Source organism: Cladophialophora bantiana (genome assembly GCF_000835475.1).
Source record: "Cladophialophora bantiana CBS 173.52 unplaced genomic scaffold supercont1.2, whole genome shotgun sequence".
NCBI lineage: Eukaryota > Fungi > Ascomycota > Eurotiomycetes > Chaetothyriales > Herpotrichiellaceae > Cladophialophora > Cladophialophora bantiana.
In genome coordinates, this window is record NW_015971576.1 from 182,051 (window position 1) to 197,552 (window position 15,502).

At 52.1% G+C, this 15,502-nt stretch overlaps 3 protein-coding genes across 3 annotated transcripts; 2 read left to right on the top strand and 1 right to left on the bottom strand.

Moving 5' to 3' along the window:
* Nucleotides 1-678: 678 nt before the first annotated feature.
* Nucleotides 679-8,152, top strand: Z519_01070 (uncharacterized protein; the record flags this gene model as incomplete). The annotated part of the gene is made up of 3 exons (XM_016758827.1): nucleotides 679-771; nucleotides 829-860; nucleotides 934-8,152. The coding sequence occupies 3 exons, from the start codon at nucleotides 679-681 to the stop codon at nucleotides 8,150-8,152; spliced, it is 7,344 nt and encodes a 2,447-aa protein (XP_016624155.1).
* Nucleotides 8,153-9,425: 1,273 nt separating this feature from the next.
* Nucleotides 9,426-11,779, top strand: Z519_01071 (uncharacterized protein; the record flags this gene model as incomplete). Its single annotated transcript, XM_016758828.1, has 2 exons — nucleotides 9,426-9,698; nucleotides 9,752-11,779. The coding sequence occupies 2 exons, from the start codon at nucleotides 9,426-9,428 to the stop codon at nucleotides 11,777-11,779; spliced, it is 2,301 nt and encodes a 766-aa protein (XP_016624156.1).
* Nucleotides 11,780-12,275: 496 nt separating this feature from the next.
* On the bottom strand, nucleotides 12,276-14,381 carry Z519_01072 (uncharacterized protein; the record flags this gene model as incomplete). The annotated part of the gene is made up of 2 exons (XM_016758829.1): nucleotides 12,276-13,912; nucleotides 14,024-14,381. The coding sequence occupies 2 exons, from the start codon at nucleotides 14,379-14,381 to the stop codon at nucleotides 12,276-12,278; spliced, it is 1,995 nt and encodes a 664-aa protein (XP_016624157.1).
* Nucleotides 14,382-15,502: the final 1,121 nt, after the last annotated feature.

Genomic DNA, 15,502 nt, shown 5'->3' on the forward strand with positions numbered 1-15,502 from the left:
CCCGTGCTCGTTATCTGCACCCCTCAGGGTCTCTTTAGCTAGCTACAGGAAGTGGCGGGGCAGAAGGATGGGAACCGAGGGCCCTGAGCAGCGCGACGACAGCAGTTTGTTGAGCTTTGGTGGGTGGTGCACAGTTTGCCTGCGCGGGCGCTCAAAGCTTGATCTCGTCCAGCTGCCACCGAACTGCTACTTAACTCGCCTGTGGTTGTTGTGCCTCGAGCAGCCGTCGAGCCCAGGTGCGCGTCTTCTGGCTTCTGCTGGGGGGGTAGGAAATGTGGTGTGACCACCACCAATTGTTCTGCGACGCGCTGCTTATCCAAGCCGCGTTCCCCCCTCAAACTGCCGCTTCTCGCCCCAACTTGGCCATGCCCAAATAGTAGATGCTTGACGCTTAATCATCAACCACGCACAGTCACCTCTTCGGTGCTTCTCGCTCGACGATCGTTCAGACGATCCCGCTTCCATTCCAATCCTTCGTGTTTCGACTCCTGAACCGGATCTTTCTCTCCCTTCCGCTTTCCATCATCACATGCGTCGCCATTTCTCTCAACGCTGCAATTGAGGTTGCTGTCGTTGCTGTCGCCATCGTGGATATCGGCTGCCTCCACTTCGAGAGCCCAGACCCTTCACTCCTGCAAAATGACATGACCGCACACGTCACGGCCTCAGTACGAGAAAATGGAAGAAATCTTGGGCGAGGACCTGCCCATCGCACCGGCTAGGCTCTTCGAACGTCTATCTCAAGTACCAAATTACACATGGGATCGCTCGGTATATTTATCAAAGAAGTGAAAGGCGAGGCGAGTGCTGATTTTGGGTTGATTGTAGTTCGTGCCGTTCCACACCAGTTACGATCACTGGTAAGTTCCCCAAGCGTCAGATCTCCAGAATATCGCCCCTTTCAAAAACTAACACATGGCAACCCCAAATCAGGCATGTCTACGGTGTCCTACACAATCCAGACGTGGTCAACCCGCGCGAGTCAATCAGTACCTTGACCAGCAGCTTTTCCGTCCTCTCCGGTTCGACCAGAAGCTCTCCAAAACTCGATCCTCATCGTCCCGCCCTCCGACACCATCATTGGAGTAGTATCAGCGGTACTTCGACTGACAGTGAGAATTTGTCGTCCAAGGGCGACCCGGATCCAATATGGATGCCTGTGGTGGCGCGCATCAGCACGCACGTCCTGCGTCTAGAAAGAGAATTTTATTATAACCAGGCCATCGTCAAGGATGCCGATCCGGAATGTGAACATACCATCCGACCCCTTGAGATTTTCAGGCTACCTACCACACCAGGGGATACCCGGCCGATAGCTGTCTGTGTGTACGAAGCCCCCGGCAAGAATTATCTTCGTGAAGTCCTGGACATGGGACCGGCGTTTTATGGCCTCAACAACCACAGGATGAGCGTCGCGGCAGACGGTGCCCCGGGAGAGCGGATACCACTGCAGGCATTTCTAGATTTCGCCGTGGGTGCTGCAGAAACGCTTGAGCTGCTGCACCATGGTGCCAATAGCGTTCATGGGGAGGTTCGCTCAGATACTTTCCACTGGAACCGGGAGGCGGGTACGGTCAAACTGGCCAATGCCGGGAATGGGCCTCGAGCATTCGAAAATCTACTATCAAGTGAGGGGTGGGCCAACCTCAGCCGAGAGATTGGAGTGAAGAACAAACTGCATTTTATTGCTCCGGAGCAAACTGGGAGGCTACCCGCGGAGCCCGATAGTCGCACAGATATCTACAGCTTGGGGGTTCTGTTCTGGACACTGCTCACGGGGCAGCCTGCCTTTGACGCAGAGACTCCCATCGATATTGTCCAAAGGGTCCTTACCCATCGTCTTCCTCTGGTCACCGCAATCCGCATGGATATTCCTGATGCCATTTCACACATCATTGCAAAGATGACCCAGAAGCAGATGGATGAGCGATATCACTCAATGAGTGGCCTGAGATATGACCTGGTGCAGATCCAGAAGTTTTTGGGTGAAGGCGATCAGGAAAAGATCAAGAACTATAAGGTTGGGCAACGAGACGTGTCGTCCTTCTTCATCCTGCCAACCAAACAGTTTGGCCGACACGCCGAGACGGAACGTATCACCAAAATTATTGATAAGGCTCACAAGCGGCATAGTTCGTCTGGCACGAGGCCGTCCCCGTCACAACACGGTCTTTTGAGTGCAGGCTCCAATTCGTCTATTTCGGACAGTCGTGTGGATGGAGCAGAAGAAGCCCCGGGCTCTGATGACTCTAGCTCGTTTGGTTTCCGTGAGTCTCGCAGTAATTCCACCACTATTGGATTGGATGGTGCCTATACTCCTGGATATGGTAACAAGACCAATCTATTGGGGAAGCGGTCCCGTGCCATCGCCGACTCGAGAATTACACCGTTGGACGTCTTATCCGATCGGGACAGCAATTTTTCGGGGGGCTTGCAACCTGCAACTGATATGTTACCCGGGATGATGACTCGACGGAGAAGCAGTCACAAATACAAGCGACGATCAAAGACTGAGGTCATAACCATCCTGGGACCGGCAGGAGTTGGCAAGACTGCTCTCATCAAGGCTGTGCAACCTGCCATCCGCCGCCATGGCTATTTCGCCCTCGGAAGATTCGACCGGGCTCGGCCTTCCCCCTTTGAACCTCTGATCAAGGTCATGGCAAGTCTCTTCCGCCAGATATTTTCGGAGAAAGACGTCAATACGCCGTATCACGAGCATCTTCGGGCGCACGTTACACCCTTCTGGCCGATCCTGCACTCGATGTTGGATCTTCCGTCGACGCTGCTTGACGTCACTGTTCTTTCCAAGAAACTCTTGGTAAAAACCGATACCACAAATCAAAGCGTTAACACTGAGGTTCCTACAGTCGACAGTGGGCCCAAGACGCATACAATTCCACCTCACCATGGCACTTGGGACGCCAACGACTTTCTGCGCGGTCCGGCCAATACCAAGTCCATTCGACTCATCAACACGTACATGGACGTCTTACGCACAATCTGCACAGGAAAGTTGATCTGTGTCTGCTTGGACGACCTGCAATATGCAGACAGTGAATCAATTGAGCTCCTGATGCACATTATCAAGGCGAAGGTGCCAGTCGTGCTTATGCTGTCTAGCAGAGTGGAGGATGGAAACGTTCCTGAACCGACCGTCAAACTTCTCGATCTCGATTCTACAAACAAGATCGAATTGGCCAATTTGCGCGAAAGGCACGTCTTCGAATATGTCGCAGCAACAATGTCTCAACCTGTAGAAACTATTTTGCCACTCGCTGCCGTTGTTTACGCCAAGTCCGAGGGAAACCCATTCCTCGTCAAGGATATTCTCCAAACATGCTATCAACGGAATTGTTTATGGTACGACTGGAAAGCGTCGGGCTGGCAGTTTGATCTAGACAAGATCTTCAACGAGTTCAGCAGTGAAGGCTGCACAGACAATGGTTATCTTACCCGCCGACTCCAAGAATTACCTCCCGCCGCAAGGTCAATCCTTGCATGGGCCTCTTTGATCGGAACAACCTTCTCGTTCAAGCTCATTCAGTCCATTATGACCGGCGATTTCTTCTACAGCAGCGGAAGAGATCAAACGCATGATGCTACTTGTCCCAAACGTGCCAAATTATTCAATCTCTCAGAGACTGACTGCGTCAACGGACTTCAGCAACTAGTCAACATGTACATCATCAACCCCGGTGAGACCGACGACGAATTCCGTTTTGCGCACGCGCGATACCTGAAAGCGGCGAACGAAATGCGCGAGTGTCAAAACACGGCCAAAATGCATTTCATTATCGCGCAAGCCATGATGACGTACCTCAGCCAGTGCAAGTATAATTTGTACCCTTTGGCACGCCATATCTGCCTGTCCGCGGATATTGTGAAAGACAGGATTCCAACTCGGATGCGATATCGTGATGTCCTTTGGCGAGGAGCGCAGAAGGCAATCGAAACAGGCGCGAAGGCCACCGGGCTTTGGTATTATAAGACCGCACTCCAATTGCTGCAAGATGACAAGTGGAATCCGGACAACCCAGATGTCTTCTATGACGAAACTCTCCAACTTCACGTTAATGCCGCTGAAATCATGTATCTACAGGGAGAGGACGTAGAAGCCCTGGAACTTCTGAACGAGACATTCGCTCACGCAAAGTGTTCGGCGGACAAAACGAGGTCTTTCATCTTGAAAGGACGGGTGTTGGCTTCCCAAGGGAAATTCATGGAGGCGTTCACGAGTCAGCGAGAGTGTCTGGCCGAGCTAGGCCTTCCTCTGCCAGAAGTGACTTGGGAGGAATGCGACGCCGAATTCAAGAAGCTGGAGCTTCGAATCCAACAGCTCGACAAAGAGGCGCTTCTGACAGCTCCACTGAGCGAAGACAAGACTATAATTGCCCTTGGTACCGTTCTCTCTGAAGCGCTTGGCGCTCTCTACTGGTCGAACGCTTTGCTCTGGTACCAACTGGTTATCGCTTATGTCAATGCAATCCTTGATCGCGGCGTCTTCGTTCAGGCTGGAGTCGGCTTCACTATGCTTGGTGCTGCTGCTATCGGACGCTTCAAGGACATCGAGTTGGGTTTGTCCTATGGCGATATTGCACAAGAGTTTTATACCATGTTTGACGACGCTTGGACACGTGGTAGAGGCTGGACGTTGTACACCCTCTTTATTGGCCACTACCAGACACCAGTGCGAAACCTTCTTCCTATTTTGGATAGTGCGCTCGAATATTCATTGGGATCCGGGGACAAGTTTGTCAGCATCCTAAACATCGGAGCCATGGCCCTTTCAAGATTCTGGGCCGGACAAGATCTCGCAGAAGTGGAGGCTTTCTGCACTTATGGTCCGGAAGAATTTGACGACTGGGACAAAGATCGGCGAGGAGGAACGCTTCTGACTGTAATCAGACAGGTCTCACGGGCGCTACAAGGCAAAACTAAAGCGGTAGACGCCGCCACTCTTCTAGATGATGAAGATCATAAGAGCGAGACTTGGTTGGCCGAGTGCGGGAAGTACGCCGCCAATGCCCGACGTTCGCGCGACATTTTCCACGCCGTGTCGCTTGTCGCTTATCATTTGATGGGATATCATGAGTACGTGGTCGAAAAAGGAAGAGAGTTAATTGCCGGAAGTCTTGACGAGCTTTGGTCTAATAGACCCGCCTGTGGCACTCGCTTCTACCTAGGTCTTTCCCTCATCGCCCTTGCAAAGGAGAAGCCTGAAGAGGAGCGTGGACCTTATATCGAAGAAGCGAAGGAGTTGAAGCGCTTTATCGATGACTGGGGAAAGGTCAATGATGTGAACTACTTTGCCTGGTCCAGGATACTCGATGCCGCTATTTCCGATGTGACCAGGGTATACTACAACGTCATCTCCAACCTCGAGATGGCCATTGACCATTGCCAAGTGCACGGTTTCGCCATGGAAGAGGCGCTAGCCGTGGAAATGCAGGCCGACTTCCTGCTCCTGCGAGGAGCTAAGAGAGCTGGCAAAGTCATGATCCAGGAAGCCATTGCCGCTTGGAACCGAATCAATGCGTCAGGGAAAGCTCGACACCTTCAAGAAAAGCATGAGTGGCTGATCAAAACTGCCACCACCTCGAGAACTATGGACGCCGCTACTCAAACGCAAGACTTGCACTCATTGACCGTGGGCGAAGACGCGCAGATCCAGAACAAGCGCGAATATACGAACCAATGGGTGCAGCCAAAAGCAGCGGTTGCGAATCAAACTCCCCAGGACGTTCCTGGCCTTGGACTGGACATACTAGATTTAACGTCTATTCTGGAATTCTCCCGGGTCATAAGCTCAGAGCTCCAAATAAACAATCTTCTGTCCAAGATGATTTCCGTCATCCTCGAATCCGTCGGTGGCCAAGCAGAATTCTGTGCAATCGTCATCGATTCCGAGGATCAGGGATGGTGTGTTGCAGCAAGCGCAGATCACGAGACAGGTGTCAAGACTTATCCAGACGGGATTCCATTTTCCGAGGTTGACGATCAGGCCGCACAGCAGATCACTCATTATCTCCTACGGACCAAAGAAACTGTCTTCGTGCAGAATGTGCTCGAGGACGATCGCTTCTCCAATGTAGGTGACGCTTACTTGGCAAGGAACCCTCACGGACGCTCAATCATCGCCATACCCATCATCCAAGCTGATCATTTGATGGGCGTCATCCATCTAGAGGGGCGGCCAAATGCCTTTACCCAGCGCAATATGATTGTCCTCAACCTCCTCACAAATCAAGTCGCCATCTCACTCGGTAACGCGCTCCTTTACAGGAAGGTTCGAAAGGTTAGCGCATCGAACGCGAGCATGGTCGAATCTCAGAAGCGAGCTCTAGTGGCAGCGCGCGAGGCTGAAGCTAAAGCTAAGAAGGCGGAAGCGGAGGCTATGCATAACGTCAAATTGAAAGAGGAGGCCGCCAAAGCGAAGTCAATCTTTCTCGCCAACGTCAGTCATGAACTTCGAACTCCCCTCAATGGCGTGATCGGTATGTCTGAACTGCTCAAGGGTACCCCTTTAAGTAAAGATCAAGAACAATACGCGGACAGCATACGAGTGTGTGCCGATACCTTATTAACCGTTATCAACGACATTTTGGATTTTTCCAAGCTCGAGGCCGGCAAGATGCAAATGTTCACGGTTCCCCTAAATCTGAAGGAGACCATCACCGAGGTGGTCCGAGCGCTAGCCTATACCAACCAGGAACATGGACTTAAAACCGTCGAAGACCTCCAAATAGATGACAACTTGGTCCTAGGTGACCCAGTCCGACTCCACCAAATTTTCATGAATCTCTTGAGCAATGCCTACAAATTCACTCCCAAGGGCTCAGTCACGGTCAGAGCTCAAAAGAACGCCGAAACGAGAGACAGAGTCAAGATTACTTGCTCTGTTGCGGATACCGGTATTGGTATCACCAAGGAGCAGCTGTCGCGCCTTTTCCAACCGTTCTCGCAGGCCGATTCGTCCACAGCACGTTCCTATGGAGGTAGTGGCCTTGGTCTCAGCATCTGCAAGGCCATGATCGAAAACGTGCTCGGTGGTAAAATTTGGATCGAGTCAACACCTGGTGTCGGCACGACGGTGTCATTCACGCTTACCTTCCACAAGGCACCAAAGAACAGCAGTGTGCCCAACGAAATTCAAATCTCAGCTAAGGATCCAGACCCAATGGCGAATTGGTCACAGTCGGCCAGTCCAGAGACAGAGCAGAAGACGTACAGTTTCTGCGACTTGAGCAAAGTTCCCCGGGAAGAATTGCGTGTTTGCATTGCCGAGGATAACCAGATCAACAGAAAGATTGCCATTTCGTTTGTCAACCGACTTGGTTTGAAATGCGAAGCGTATGAGGATGGGAAGCAGGCGTACGAAGCATTACAGGCCAAGAGTAAGGAAGGGAAACCTTTCCACCTAGTACTGATGGATGTTCAGATGCCTGTGCTAGATGGCTATGAGGCGACCAAAGCGATCAGAGCCGATCCAGACCCTAACGTAAGTCGGGTTCTGATTATTGCCATGACGGCTTCGGCAATTCGAGGCGACCGAGAGAAATGTCTTGAGGCAGGAATGAATGATTACCTTGCCAAACCTGTCCGGCAGACGGCTCTGAAGGCCATGCTAGACGAGTATCTCCAGAGAACCAAAGTAGCGACAGACAACTCAGCCAAGAGCCCTGAATCTAACCCGACCCCTGGTGACGGTGTCAACGGTTCAGCAGAAAGCGGCAGCAAGCCACCCAGCCTGAGTGCAAATGGCGGAGGACCACCAATGAATCCACCAATGAGCCCGGCAGAAAGACCGAAACTACGACGCCCGTTTAAAAGAGTGATGAAGAAAGTCGAAGCCAGCATTGCGGAAGTGAGTGAACACTCAAATCACGAATCCAAGAGTTCAGGCGCAGAGAATAGTGGAAACCGGGCGCCGAGTCCTCCGAGTGGAAAGAGAGAAACAGACGAATTAGGAAAGATCACTTCGGAGCAAGTTACTCCCAAACCCGCGCTCAACGTTGGCATGTCGGCCGTCAATGGGCATGGTAATGGTGAGATGAATGGAACAGGGCACGGCACTGAGGAAATGGTGCCGTCGCAACTCCTGACTCAGCGGTCAGCAAACGCAGACCACACGAAGGCGGAACAACCGTGAAGAGACGAACTGTATACTGTTTAGAGCATCGGGATTGGTATGATGACATGATGACAGCGTATGGCGCATGGCGTTGTGGATATAGAGGGAGAGAGCTGGGATGGCCCGATATTTCCTGATTCATCGGATGCATTGATCGGCGCAGGGAGACTGGATGATTCTCGTCGCCTCCCATGGGCCTTGGCTGCTGAGGTTGTGCGTTCTTTGTGGGCATTCGGCTTGGCTGGGAAAGCTTTCGTTCGGGTGCATATAGTGCTTAGCAAGGAGCATGGGGATATCTTGCTGATACGGCTATCAACGAGATATGTGGTGGCTAGCCTTCTTCCCTACGCATAAAATGAGAAGACTTCGACCAAATGACCCGACACTGATACCATTGACTGCGAGTCTTTGTTGGAGCGACTCATCCCATAACCGCCGTCGTTGCTCGGTTCAAAAATAGACTAGTAAGCGCAGGTATGATGTTGAGTCCCGACCAATCATGTCGACACTTGGGCTCGGCTCCGATTCATCTTCAAACCACTGCAATTTGCGGCAACAAGCGCGAGGAGACAAGACTCACCTTGTGCGACTCATCCAACGACCATCCATGATACTGTACCTGGCCGAGCTCTGAAGCTGAACAATATCAGACACAGCCTCGATTGCGGACACTGGGATCCCCGTCCCGCCGTCGACTTGTATATTTCTGCGCCAGACTGGCCATTTCCGTCCTCCCGGACCAAGACACCACTCCTGATCAGTTTCGGTTGCCACGATCCAGTCCATTTTGAGGGAGATCAACGAGGATCTTGACTTCTACTGGATCCTACCCGAGAGCCCATCTTTGTTTCAGCCTTCCCTATGTCCAGCTCATGTTTCTCCATCCTTGGAGCTGGATGCCATGAATACTGTCCAAATTCGATTCACAACGGTAACAGTACGCCACTTGGTCATTACGCGCGCCATCTGTCTACTCGCCTTCAGGATGTCTTATGTTTGGACCCGCTATAGCAAACTCGTATGGCAACCAGTTGATGCGTGGCCTCTAGTTGGCCTTCCTCCAGCAGAGCAGTTCTTGCTGATACAAAAAGGTCCAATTCTTCCTCAAGGATGTCGCAACCTTCATCCTCGCCCACCACAAAGTTTTCGTCTCTTGTGCTTTGATTTCCTTTTCTTTTCCCTAACAGTCCTTCGTTGTCCACATTCGCTTCCCAAGAGGAGTCCATCGTTAACGACACAACCCGGTTCGCTCGTTCATATCCCTTTCTTTTGATATATCATAATCGCCATGATGAAACCCGCATTGACTGCTGGTCTCGTGGCCTTTGTTTGGTTCATACAGCATGCTGGTGCGACAAGCTGGGGCGATTCCCCAAGCTTTTCCAGCGTTTCCAATACCAATAACAACTGCACGGCTGATCAACAAAGTGGGTTTGACTGGTCTGGTCTACCCACAGGTTCGTTCAACAACTATGGAGGGTTTGGCTTCAGCGGATTTTCCTGCCAGAACTCCTTTCAACCCAATGCAAAGAAAAGATCCCTTCGCATTCGCGACGATTTCCAGGTAATTACAAAAGCCTGTGGAGATTTAAATATCACTTACTGACGGGTTGCCAGTCTAAATGCATCCAAGGCAAAGTAAGCAAATCCTCCAACAGTGGTCCCAACTTTTCTTGCGGCCAAGGCCAGTTCTCGATCACGCACATGCAAGTTTCCGTTTCCTTTGACACCGATCTGGATTTCATCTTCTCCATGCCTGATGGCTCTACTTGCAAGCACACCGCATCTTGCAGCGCAAGCGGTACCACAGTGGAAAACACGCAGTGCGGCGGAGCTAGATCCGTGTCCTTCCAGATGCCTCCCAGCAACAACAATAATGGCTGCGACATCGGTATTCATTCGATTGGCTTCGATTGCAACCTTTCCTCATCTTCCTCTTCCTCGACAACTACAGCTCCAGCTACTTCTACCACTACCATCCCTGTAACCACAACTACAACTCCAGCTGTGATCACAACCTCACAAACTGAGACGACCACCACTACGCCAAAGGTCGACACAACGACGACTCCGCAGGTTATCCCAGTCACAAGCAGCTTGACTACTACAACTTCTCCCAGAGAACAAGTCACGTCGAGCACCACGTCTGTTCCCGATACAACTACAAGCCCGCCTCGGGAAACTCCGAGCACTTCAACAACAACTACGACCACGCCGCAGGAAACTCCAAAAACTACCACAACTATGCCTTCTTCTACTGCGCAGACCCCGAGCTCTTCAACCACACTCAACCGGCAGACTACTACCAGCTCAGCCATTGTCACCACGACAACGGGTGATAGAACGCCGGGAACGAGCTCAACCGAAACTACCACTGACGTGATTACGACGGAAATTGTTGTGACGACTCTCACGACATGTCCCGTAACCAACACGCGCACAAGTGGCACTGAGACCGTGACCGAGACTACTAATACTATCTCAACAATCACAATTACTTCAACTTCCACAGTCTGCACTCGTTGCAATCGACCTCCACCATCCACCCTTTCTACCGCCGCACCACCCCCTGCCACTACAGAGACAAATCCGGGACCCCCACCTGGAACCCCTCCACCATCTTCGTCCCCAGAAACTCAACCTCAAAGCCCGCCACCATCATCACCTGCTTCACCTCCGCCATCTCAGTCACCACTACCTTCTCGAACCCCCTCTCCGCCATCCTCGTCACCACCAGCTGTGCCTCCGGCGCAACCAACATCCCCATGCCCCTCGGTACTCCCCTCTTGCATGAATACCTGGCTTTCTCTGGTACCCAAATGCGCCTCAAACTCTGATACAACGTGTCTCTGCCCTTCCCCACAGTTTATCAGCTCTGTCCAACAATGTGTCTCGGCTTGGGGAAAGTCTGATGAAGAGATCACTGCGGCGTTGTCGTACTTGGCGGGGATATGCGCGGATTTTGTTCCCCAGAATCCGGGTATCTGTACGGGCGTACCAAGCACTATCACTCTTGTGCCTACGCCTGCCCCTACTGGGTCGGTAATAGAGACAGTAGGAACACAGGTACAGACGGTGACCAACACTGGTACAGTGACTGCCACGGTTACCAATGGCAACGGGCGCGGACCAAGACCACCTCTTTCAGGCTCAGGCTCAGGGGCAAGCAATGGTATCTCCCCGCCCTCTCCAACCCTACCGGTGGCCATCCCCGTCACAACAGTGACGTTTACACAGACTGCCTCAGGAAGTACGATTACAAGTGCGGTTACGGTACCGCAGGTTACCTTCGTCACTGTCCAACCTACCGGGTCTGATGGTGCCGCCAGTGGGAATAATGGAAATAATATTGGTGGAGGTCCAGGGGAAGTTGGGTTGGTTCCCATGCCCACTGCTTCTCCTACCGGCGGATCTGGGTCATCGGGCTCGGGCTTGGGAAGTGATTCCGGTTCTGGTCCCGCAGTCGGGGGAGGAGCGGGAGCGGACGCAGCAGCCACAAGTTTCGTTCCCGGGCCAACAAGCTCAAGCACTGGCGCAGGGGCGGCTTCGGTCACACCAGACATATTCACCGGCGCAGCAAACAGGCAGAGCATCGCATGGGGTATTCTTGCTGGTACATTTGGTGTCCTTGCGTTCTTGGTCTAATCGAGATGAAGCTAAGAAAGTCCTCAAAACTTGAATGCGGGAAGGATTGAAAAGAGCACATGTATATTTTTTCATGGGCGCCGGGATGGACTTGAGTAGGGGATTGGCAGGTACACATAACGGCATGTTTAGTGACTATCCACGGTATCATAGGAATAATTAGATCCATGGCAGGACGTGGTATTGTTGGTATGATCTAAAGGACCCCAGGGAAAGCAAAGAAAAACCATTTTACACATGTTGTCCGTACCTGTACATCCTAGCTTCTGAGAACGAGTTTGCTTATGTTGGATAGTCACTTTGTACTTCCAATAATGGGCAGTACGTACGTTCTCGCAGTATACTAGTTGATCATTATGACGACAGCTCCCTAGTAGAGTAAGTTCTTCTTCTTCTTCTTCTTCTCAATTCTGAAGTTGAAAGCGTTTCGATGCGCTGAGAGTCAAAAGGCAAAAGCTCGTTAGATAGTCACCACCTGGAGCCCCACAAGAATTCATCATTCTAAGATGATGGTGTCGTAGCGTCCGGCGAACCGATCATGGTCCAAGAATACGAGGCCGATCCTCCGAAAACTTCCTTCCTTGGATGATTTCTGCAGGAGGACGATGCCAATGTGATCTTTCCGACTTTGGAACATCTGCAATACGATCGCTTCCGTTCCGTCCACAGGAATGTCGTCGCGAGCGTCCAGCCAGAAACGGATCCCTTGCTCTGCAACTAGATCGAACCACTTCACGTTCCCATCGGCAATGGCGGTACAGACGTCGAAATGTAAGACCTCGTCACAGACATAAACAAATACCCGATTACAACCGTTGACGTACTGGCGGTCTTTCTCGACCGTGGAGTAAATGTAGAAGCGCTGGCAAAACCCATTTAGAACGAGGCTGCACTGCCGGAGCCGACCAAGGGGATTCCGTTGGTCCACCACGATGCTCGTATCGAGAACCGTAGCCATCTGTTGGTAGTCCATCCCCCATATACAATTGATGAACAGGCAAGGTCCGCTCCTAGCCGCCCACGAGAAGGAGGGAACGACAACGTGGTCTGAGAGCGCTTCCGGCTTGGCAGTTAACCGCCGGGGCCAGGGACGGCAGTCCTCGCAGTATCCCCTCATGTTCGAGAAGGTGTACTGGGCGACGCTCTTCCAGCAAAGCCAGTGGACCAACTGGTTGCGCCAGAGCCCTGCCACGTAATCTCCCGGGTTGTGCCTGAACTGAAATCTCTTCGCGATGCCGGCGAGGCCTGGGAGCAGATCCCACTGCTGAGTCAGGGCGTGCTGCGTGTACTCAGCCACGATGGTCTTCCAGCCGTGAATGGTGCTCTCCGGGTTTCCAAATTTGCCCTGGAGCGCGGTATAGTGGTTCCCACATTGGCATTGCACCACCTTCCCAGCCTCGTACATGACTTCGGTGCCGGTGAAGTGTAGGATCCTCCTTGACAGGAACCGCTCTTGGTAGCACCAGCCGCGGGCGTGGATGTAAGGTGGATTGTCACCTTCTCTTTCAAGGAAGACGCCAGTCTGGTTGAGAAATCCGGGGACCCTCAGTTCTCGCACGTAGATCGCCGCCTCGGTGGCCGTCCGCGGGCGAATCTCGTGGAGCTCTGGCCGCGGGATAAACCCCTGCCCGTCGTCCACCTGCACAGCGATGGTAAAGAACGAGTTCTCGTAGATGTCCGCCATCTTGGCAGCCTGGATTTCCCAATCGTCCTGATCCCCCTGGATGATGCACAAGCTGTCAATCCAGAGGTATCGGACACTCAAAAACCGACAAACCCGAACTGCGTCTTGAAAGATTGGAGAAAGCTCTTCATAGGAAATCCTGCTCAACCGCACAGGCAAGTTCTGTCTGGTAGTCGTGGGAACTTCACGCCCAACCCAGCAATGGCTGAGAGTGACGTACATGCCTTTTTGGTTTGGCCTAGTCTCGATCAATCTCACATCCTGCTGTGTAGATGAAGCGTTGCCGTGGTCCTTTGGTCGAGAAAAAGCCCATACATCCAATAGTCTTCGAGGTAAAACGGTCTCAATCCTCGCATCTCTCAGCCACACGTCAATCTGGCCCTTGGTTTCTTCAGTAAAGAAGCCAGGGACGACACGACCTCGCCCTATGGCCGTGGGAGTAACCTTCCCTTGAAGGTGACAGTCAGCATTAGTTCGGTATATATATGCAGAGCCGTGACCTCCGGCTCCTCACATCATACTTCTAACAGGACAGTTGAAATTGGCGAATTCAGACTCACCCTCCAACGTAAAGAACTCCAGGCGGGGGGACAACCCATAGTCGTTCTCATACAATTCGTTACCATTGACCAACACCAAGGTTTCGCCGAGTTCGTACTCCAATGTTTGCAATAAACCGCGTCTCCGGATCCAATCGACAGCGGTGACACCGTCATACAAGATGGCGCAGAACTCGCAGTTCCTGGCGTTATCTTGGAGATCTCTGAAGTATAGCTTTTGTTTTGCAGGCTTCTCCTTGTTATCAAACCACCCTCTCGTCCGAGGACGGTTCTGTAGCTCGTAGAACTCGAGGTTTCCACAATGCTTGCAAGCGTTCGTCGAATAGCAGTATCGACAGGTCACTGTGGGTGGCGCCATGTCCGTCACGATCAAGTGAGCGGAATTTGAGTGCGTTAGGCTTTTGTGGTGTATCGCCCATCAAAGAAACTTTATCAGCCGCTGATATTTGCATCCCACAGCCAGTACAATTCTTATGAGAGTGTTGCGACGAGTGGGAGAGCAGATGGCTGGACAAACCAAGACTCTAGACAGCCTTACTGGGCATGCGCGGGGCAGGCGGATACGAGTTTTTGCCTTTCTGCCTTTTGCCGTGACAGAGCCTGTAGCGTTGGCCCAATTGGATTTTCGAAAGCAGCCGTTGGTGGTCTCGACAAGGTCTAGGTCACATTACACGTCACAGTAGTGCTCAAGGGGTCCACGACGTTGAGAATGCTTGATTAGGCTCGTCTCTTACCTTGGCCAAAACCGGCTGGTAGAGCCTCCAGCTGCCTTAGCGCTGAGGTTTGTTGGGGTGGGAGAGAGGGTGGAAAGCCAGCGACCTAGCCCTGTCTGCATAGATCTTTTGCGAAGGGAAGATGAAAGGAGGGGTAAAAGAGGGTTACATAAAGCAACCCCTAGAGCTTTTTCAGCTGTCTACTGTTCGTATCGCCTCTGCATAAGGTTGGTCGAGGATCCTGCCCTTGAGTGAAGAAAGTAGGCGAATAAATATGGCCGGCCTGCCAGCCCCAGGCCAACTTTTGCTTTGCTTGCACGTTTTCTCCAAAACATGGCCTTCTCTGATAGCGTTCGTACCATTCTACGCGATGTTGTTAGCATCGGTGCCGTCCTCGGGTGGGGGGGGCAGCGTGGTTCGCGTTGCACAAGTTTCAGGCTTGACATGGCATCATGTCTGCCCTCGGCGCATGCCGGCCCCACAAGCCTTAAGGATGTACGGGCTGAAAGACTCTCAACAGAGAGAGGGATTGTGGTTGGAGTCTACTCTGGCAACCTTCGTCCAGAGCTAAATTTCTTCACTAATCCCGTGCACCCCCAAAAAGTTGAAAAGAAATCAAGTGGAGCTCGTAAGAGTCAGCAAGAAGGATCCAGGAAACTCGACCTCCGAGAAGAACGTCTATGGCGCAAAGGAATTCGGGCCTCTCTTCGCGCTATCCATGCTTGGGTTGATCTCGTCAGCTGTGATTTTGTGGCTGTCGCTTCGT